Source organism: Limulus polyphemus, unplaced genomic scaffold, assembly GCF_000517525.1.
Source record: "Limulus polyphemus unplaced genomic scaffold, Limulus_polyphemus-2.1.2 Scaffold2145, whole genome shotgun sequence".
Lineage (NCBI taxonomy): Eukaryota > Metazoa > Arthropoda > Merostomata > Xiphosura > Limulidae > Limulus > Limulus polyphemus.
The window spans coordinates 181,534-190,326 of NW_013667755.1; the positions used below are offsets into that span (position 1 = coordinate 181,534).

At 35.7% G+C, this 8,793-nt stretch overlaps 1 protein-coding gene across 2 annotated transcripts in view; it reads right to left on the reverse strand.

Annotated features, from left to right (window-relative positions):
- LOC106466084 (myelin regulatory factor-like) overlaps positions 1 to 7,208 on the reverse strand; it is an 86,094-nt gene extending 78,886 nt beyond the window's left edge. For both annotated transcript variants that reach the window (XM_022394039.1, XM_022394038.1), the window contains exon 1: positions 7,095 to 7,208. In XM_022394039.1, coding sequence (XP_022249747.1) covers positions 7,095 to 7,165 — 71 coding nt within the window. In that variant the 5' untranslated portion in view covers positions 7,166 to 7,208. The remainder of the gene's footprint in view (positions 1 to 7,094) is intronic.
- Positions 7,209 to 8,793: the final 1,585 nt, after the last annotated feature.

Consider the following 8,793-nt stretch of genomic DNA (forward strand, 5'->3'; position numbering starts at 1 on the left):
GATAAACATGATTTTACTGAGATAACAATAGCACTTCGACCGAAACAATGCAATAATAGTTAAGAAGTGAGTCCTAGTTTGTCGATAAACATGATTTTACTGAGATAACAATAGCACTTCGACCGAAACAATGCAATAATGGTTAAGAAGTGAGTCCTAGTTTGTCGATAAACATGATTTTACTGAGATAACAATAGCCCTTCGACCGAAACAATGCAATAATAGTTAAGAAGTGAGTCCTGATTTGTCGATAAAACATGATTTAATCGAGATAACAATAGCCCTTCGACCGAAACAAAGCAATAATGGTTAAGAAGTGAGTCCTAATTTGTCGAAAAACATGATTTTACTGAGATAACAATGGCCCTTCAACCAAATCATTGGTACAGACTCCCAAAAGTGTTAGTTACAGAATGAGGAAGTCGGGTTACAGAGAAGAGTAACGTTTGGAAGAGCCCAGAAGAAGGAGAGGAAATCCAATACTTAGTTTATCAGTTCTATATTTCCAAGTTAATTACTGTTTTGAACCGGACGGAAAACAATAGAATAGTTATTCTGAGTAAATTTACATTTATAAATACAAAGCGCTAACTTATCTTCTCAAACACATTAGCTCGGTGCTTCACAACCATTTCCAATATCATCCACCCCTGTTTCGCAACAGCTCACTCACTCACCCCAGTTAGAAAAAAAAGACAAAAAAAGTATTAAATTAAAATGCAAAATTTTTATTATCATGACTTAAATATACATCAAACTACAACTAGAATAAATAATATCAAATGTTTTTTTTTGCTCTTGAATTAGTTGTATAATTGATAATATTCATTCACCCTGTCATTTACCCCATCATTCTCATTCACCCTGATTCTGATCTCATTAATCCGTGGGCGAATAATTCACCCAGTTGAGAAGCACTGCTTTAGAACACCAAAGAAATTAAGAACATTTATATCTATAGTAGTATGTGTGTCAAAAAAAAAAGACAAAAAACTGAAAACAACACCAACAACCAGGAGCAGGAAAACCGGCTATACGATTTCATGTTCTATTTTAACAAAACATTCACATTAGCGCCTTCTAGTGTAAAAGAGGAAAAAAAAAAGGAGTCAAATTATTTGAAAGAAAAATGTAACAATTCAAACGGATAAGCGAAGTGAAAGAAATATTTACAACAACTAAAAAACTGAATAGTATTTCTCCTCTTAAATTACAATAAAGTACAAAAATAAAACATTATCGCAATCTGCGCGAAGATGGACAAGACTATTGAGTGTGGTACATTGATCAAATTTCGACGTCTTTCTGTTGACTTATCTTTGTTACAGTTAAAGTTTTGGATACAATACAATTTTTATTTTAGTACTAGTACCTCGTAGGATACTATTCTCCTGTTTAACTTGATGACGACGATTTTGTCTGTTTATGTCAAGTATAAGGCTACACGATGGACTGTCTGCTCTCTACCCACCGCGAGTATCGAAGTTCGATTTTTTTTTAGCGTTATCAGTCTTATCGCTGAGCCCACGGGTGGCCCTGATTATGAAATTTGGTGTTTTCAACCTGAACGACACAACCTTATGCGACACAAAGGCTCAACAGTCAGGTCAGAGAGCCTGGACAGTACAGTCCTTATTTAGATTTGTTGACAGATGGAGGGCAAACGGTCAGTCAGTAGCAATCGCGGCCCACGCAGCAATTCCCAATCAAACAGTTCACAATCGTAACGTCCCACAGCCGGAAATCTGGATCGTGACTCATACTTTAGTCCTGTCGATTCACAGACCGATACGCCCACTGGGCTTGATTCAAACAAAAAAGGAAGCACTCATACTAACCAAGCTACAAGGGGTAACCTATAAGTTACAGCGAGTAAGAGACAGTGAATTTCACAAGCTACTAGGACATTACACTCCTGCCTTTTATTAAATAAGTAATCTCTACAAATATAAAAGAAAAAACATATAAATATCACGTTATTGGTTATGGCGTGAGAGGGCAACTTAGCCAATCTGTTTCTTATGTCCTTCTCTTACTTATATAGCTAAGCTATATTGATCAACAAGGAAAACTTATTTCAAGTTTTGTTTGAAGATTCGTAACAAAAGTATTTGAATTCTACACTTTCATTGGATTTTTTTTTCACAGTCAGATACGAAATAAGAGTGTGAAAGTAAAAAAAACTGACATTTCGCTCCTGTAAAAAAAAAAGTTCTACCACCAAAATGTAATTCAGCGATTGGTCAGCATTTACTAATGAACCCGACTCGTGCTGACAACTACACGGATAGAATGTTTGAAATTATTGCAAATGGTCGGTCGACCTTTCATCTCTATATTTTGGAAGTCACCTTTATTAAAACACATAAACCTGTCCTTTGCCGCTAAAAAGAATTCCTATACAATCTGCATATCCTTCAGTAGGTCTGTGACATTTCCTGATCGGCTAAAGGATCTGACGTTGATCTGATTCATTCTATAATCTGTACTATTTCCTATAGATCATTTTCCAGACGATTCTGCTATGACTAGTGTCTGGCGAAAAGCTTCAGCAGATATTTCTTTTGCAATATCTCAACCAACAATTGGTCCAGTTATCAACGCTATTTTCAAGTTTTGAACAACTCGACTTTCAAGATCTACGTATCAACATGAGCTGATGTTTCCGTTTATCAACGTTATATTTTAAAATCTGTGCAAGAACTCAGCTAACAGATGTTTCCGTATATCAAAGATATCTTCAAGATTTATAAAACGAAAGAAAAACGATGATGATATTGAAATATTATCATCAAAATCATATATCTTATTCCAAATATACTGAGAGTCAATGTACTTGATAAGGCCAATGGTCCAGGTCCTATGCTACCCTTGAGACTAATTTATTCGTTGTCTATCATTCTCAGTTTATTGGTCATGGTTGCGCACAACTTCTCGAAATCGCCATTTACAAAGTAACAAGCTTCAGCTAAGGACAGCGAGGTCAATCTTAGACAACACATCTTGACAACTTTCCTCAGACCTTTCACTGTACGTAGACATAAATTTCCAAGATCACTTTTAATAAGACCAAAGGCACGAAAGTCCATGGGAGCGCCAATGACGAGACTTGACATCTATGAGGTCGAATCGAATGGGATTGCTGTGCTTCGAATTTTTTCAAACACCTTTCTCATGAAAACAATTACCAATTTCGAAGTGGCCTGAAAGTTTGAACTCTTGGTCAACTCAACTTTAAATTATCGTTTATTACCTTGTTAACAGTATCGAGAGATACACTCAGCTTTAGCGTAATGAGTTTTTGAGTCGGAGGGTTCTCTTTCGTAACAATAGCTTTTATTTTGTAGATAAGAGTTGTACTTAGGATTGGCATAGGACATTTTTTTTTCTGAGCCTTGCTGTTCCCAAGGTTTATCGTGCGAGTTTATCCACTTCCATGGAGAACAATGAAGGATCCATTCTTCGACATGTTATGTATTTTGGCTTTGCATCTTTTAACAATCTCGCTATACGAATATAACTTTCTGAGTCTTGCTGTTCCAAACGACACTGTGATCTCTATAGCTAAACGAAGCAGTCTAAATTTGCCAACCAAAGAAGAGATTGAAAATCATTTAAAAATCTATCCAACTAGTATCACTTTACTTGTTTGTGTACTTTTCATTGTAGCATTTATTTGGTTTTGGATACTTCTTATAGCAATTTTACGAATAACCAACGATCCCTACTTTTCCCTATTTATCTTACAATCTAGGTACACAAGTAGCAGAACTTTAATTACTGATAGCTTCCAAGATCAACAACAACAACAAGTTTTGACTATTTGTTTAAAAGATACTGATATATCAAATGCATGGTTTTAAGAACATCTCACAAAAATACCGTATTTCGAGAAAAACAACTAATGATCTTCAAAACTTGTGTCACACCAATTTCATAAATAATAAAGAAGTTCCATTCAAGGTGAAAATTACAAGTGAGGTACAACTAACTATAACTAAGTGAAAAAGTTACAATTTTATTCTGTTCTCTTTCTAAAAGAGACTCAGGTAGCTGTAAAACGTCCTCGGGTGGGTCAGCGGTAAATTTACGCAATTACAAAGCTATAATCCAAGGTTAGGTTCTCTGTGGTTAACAGAGAGCAGATAGTCCATTGTATAGCTTTGTGCTAAAAACAACAACAACAACAACAGCTGTAAAGTACTTACGGTAAGGTTGTGATGAAAGTATATCAATAGTTGTTAAGGTTACTAGCCTATATTATCATCTAAGTCTTAATTATTTTTGTTAGTAATTAATAATTAGAATTAGGTGATCACATTAAGAGTCCCCCTGAGAGGCGAAACCCCCCTGAAACTACAAACTTGCAAGCATATTGAATATTGAGAATTTGGAAATAACAGCACTTTAAGAGATGCTTTATGCAATTCTGGATGTTATTTTTTTTAGAAAGACAAATCAAAACTATTTATTTATAAAGACAAGGCTTAAGATGTAGCTTTGCAAGTATCTGCTGTAGATCGATAACGCTTAATTCTCTGATAACTCGGATGCTTTGTTTGGAAATATTGACCCATATAAAAAGGTATTTACAGTTTTGAATTAACTGCTAACAGTTTTTAAGTTTAAAGCAGTACATAGAAGATGCTATTCTAAACTTTGTTTTACTAGTTAGGTCCGCTTTGAATTGGAGGATCGGCAGGATAAATAACGAAGTAATTCTGAACTTCATTAAATTAACTGATTTGGGGCAAATAAATAAACAGACTTGAAATGATGTGTTATATATATCAAAAACTAGTGAACTGTTCAACTGGCTTTCTGGTTTCAAAACGCCTTGTCGTCAACTAATTCATTTGAGATCCCATTTAGTTCAATATAACGTTTCTTACTTAAAGGGAAACGGGTTTACCTATAGCGACTAGCGCTATGCTCGTGACTGGTCATTCTCATTGAACATAGAGTTAGACTTTTCAAACCATAAGAGATAAAGTATTCTAACGTTTACTGAACAGTGTAATCACAAAGTTTCCTTAATGCTAACTCACTTCTGCACAAAGAAAGAAAGTTTAATTTCCGAAATCGCTCGGGTTATGGGGTTTATATCGGGTACTCTTAGATAACGTCAAAATGGTCGTTGTCGGTTTCTTTAGAACAACCTAGTCTGTAATATAAATTCTAGCCACTCAGAGCATATACACACTAGTGGATTTAGGGAATATTTGTAAACTGTGTACATAAAACTGTAACTCTTTTATCAAACTGTAGCTGTTGAAAGTAGCTAACTATTTCCTCTGTTACGTACTTAACAAACTACGATAAAATATTTGATTAAATGCCTAAACTTTCATAACAGATATAACACATCCATCCAAAAAAAGACTGCTTTCATTAGATATGTATGTATGAAATCAAAGTGGGCAATCATGAAGGAGTGTTATATACTGGCAAACCATATTTGTTTTTTACTTTGCTCGTATTTTAACGTGGAAATTTTTAAAAAAATTCGTTTATTCAGAATCATGACACCTTATCCAGTAAACTGTCAAGTTGACTTCGTTCTAGATGCTTTTGTCCCTTTTTTTGTTCTCCGCGCGGAGAAGTTTATTGCCGTAACACTGCACAGTGTATCAGAATATAGATGGCAGAAGTGCCCTTCACTAGTAGAGCAGATGATATTTCGATGTCACGGTCTCCTTTTTGTATCATTAAAGCTCACAACAAATCCGAATTACAAATATATAGCACACTTAGGAATATTTTTTGTTTACGTTTGTTCTTTAAGAATTTTGTGCAAGGGCTTTTTGAATATAACCGTCCCTAATTTTGAGCTGATATACAAAAGGGAAGCCAGTCAGTTCGTGGCACCCATCGCTAGCTGTTGAAGTATTTTTTTGCCTGACCGAATAGTGGGATTTGACTTTCATTCGAGTAGCGAACCAAAGACCTCTCGGATTCAAAATATAGGGGTACGCTAGGATACTGTCGGAATGGAAAACAATAATCTATTATAACGCTTACTGATCCACAGATATCAAAACCAAGTAGGATCTCATTAACTTGGTGAAGTAGTCTTTAAGAAGAGAATAAGGATATCTGCAATCAACTTTGAATTATCCTTATCTAAAATGTCCCCCCAGTGCCACAGCGGTATGTATGCGGAGTTACAACGCTAGAAACCGGGTTTCGATACCCGTGGTGGGCAGATCACAGATATCCCATTGTGCTTAATTCCAAACAATAACAACCTTATTTAAAATATAACACTGTTTGACCTCCTGTTTTGTTGTGAAACTTACTTTTAGGGTTACTCAGTCCTAGAACAAGGGACGTCACTTAATCGTTTGGAATGTAAATATGATGATTCCTTTTCAACTTTAATCGCAATAACAGAGTTGTTTTTTACATTCTGCTGTTTGTTAAAAATGAAAGAATAACAATGACAATAACTAAATGACGTTTAGCTCTTATTGTTTGTTTCAAATGTTCGCACAAATGAATATCTGCACCAGCCGTCCCTAATTTTGAATTGAATCTGCACCAGCCGTCCCTAATTTTGAATTGAAAGACTAGGGGGAAAGCTGGTTGTATTATTTATTTATTGTTTATTTATAATTAATGACAAAGCTACACAATGGGCTATCTGTGCTCTGCCCACCACGGGTATCGAAACCCGGAGTCTAGCGTTGTAAGTCCGTAGACGTATCGCTCTGCCACTGAGGGGGGGGGGGCAGCTGCTTGTAAACACCAAAATAATGGAATAGTGGGATTTAACCGTGACTCTTGGCCAAAAAGTCCGTATGGCCATGTTGTACAAACAGACATTACCTATGGACCCTCTGAATCACAATCCGGCACACTATACTAGTAGGCCACGCCTGGCCTTAGCTCTAAATCATCGAAATTTTTCTATTAATTACCCGACGTTTCAATTTTAAACCTTTATCAAGGATTACTGCTATTAGTCAGGTATAACTTCCGAATAGAATAACTTTTGTTTTTGTCAGGAGTTAAAGATGATTGTTTCCAAAGTAAAAAAGAAAAAAGAAAATACTGCAGAGAAAGGGGGATATAATAATGGGTCATATACTTACCTGGCAGTCAAAATAGTTCCCGTGCTTCTTTCCATGCAATAACGAAGGTCCTGAGAACCAAATCCTGTCATTAATGTGTATTACTTGTACCGTACCAATTGTGGCACACAACCCTTCTCGTCCCGAAACAGGCTTGAAAATGTGGGATTACAGTCATCAAGGTTGAAGGTCACATGCAAGGATATTGACGCTTGTTATCACTTCCAATACCAAAAAAAAAAAACCGAGAGTTTTTGTTTGTTTATCTACTTTCGGTATCTACCTTTACACGTATCACTACCGAAGTAGACAATAATAATAATAATAATTATGACAAACTTGGTTTTGGGGCTCTGAAATCACTAAAAAAAAGTAAACTTTGAGGATTACTATATAGTGGACTCATTCCTTACGACGGTGGGTAGCTGATGTATACAACATATATTAGTTTTATAAACACAGCAAGATGGCAGTGGCTTCAATCAAACGTTGTGTATTGAAACGAAAGGTATATCGCAGAACGCGTTACATAGAGCAGCAGAAAACCTATTACGTATTGAGTGGCTTCAATCAAACGTTGTGTATTGAAACGAAAGGTATATCGCAGAACGCGTTACATAGAGCAGCAGAAAACCTATTACGTATTGAGTGTGAGCGGTAATAACAATAACGAGGTCACCTCTAAAGGTGTTCAACCATGAACTGTTATGTTATCACTAGGATATCTATATATAGAATAACTGTGTCGCTTTTATTATCTTTACAGATAACGTCAACATCGTCGGTGTTTACTGTCGTTCAACAATGAAATGGCCGAAAACATTCACACATACAAGCGTGAATGTATTATCTTGTGATGAAACAATACGCATACATACCCCCCCCCCCCTTAAGTGTTATACGCACCAGCATAACATGTTTTTTCTCATTTTAAACTTTTTAAAAATAAGTTAGTTAAGCCTGTATCATTAATAGTTAGTTGATTTTATTCACACATCTTCGTGGGTAAGCTTGTTCATACAATGATTATTGGTATAGACAGAGCAACCAGCTTTGAGCTATTTCCACTCCATACAGACTTTGATAAACGCAAGAGCACAGTTCATACTAATTATTACGTCACAGTTAGTACCAGGTTTTTTACATTTATAAGAACAACCAGTTCAGAGTAATTGATAAATAGGTTTTGATAAATATAATCAACAGTATTACAAGAAACATACAACTCATTACTACACAGTTCACGCTCTTGCATGAAAACAAACAAATGAAGATCCCCAACAAATACAGTGATATTAAAGATAGCTTTTATATACGGAAACATCTGTTAGCTGAGTTCTGGCACAGATTTTAAAATATAAATGGAAACACTGGCACATGTAGATACGTAGATCTTTAAAGTCGAGTTGTTCAAAACTTGAAAAATAGCGTTGATAACTGGACCAATTGTTGGTTGAGATGTTGTAAAGGAAATATCTGCTGAAGCTTTTCGCCAGACACTAGTCATGGCAGAACCGTCTGGAAAATGATCTATAGGAATTAGTACAGCTTATAAAATGAGTCAGATCAACGTAGGCCGGAAAGGCAATCAATGATTGGCATGTCCTTAAGCCAATCAGGAAATGTCACAGACCTATTGCTATGATTAGTGTCTGGCGAAAAGCTTCAGCAGATATTTCCTTTGCAACATTTCAACCAACAATTGGTCCAGCTATCAACG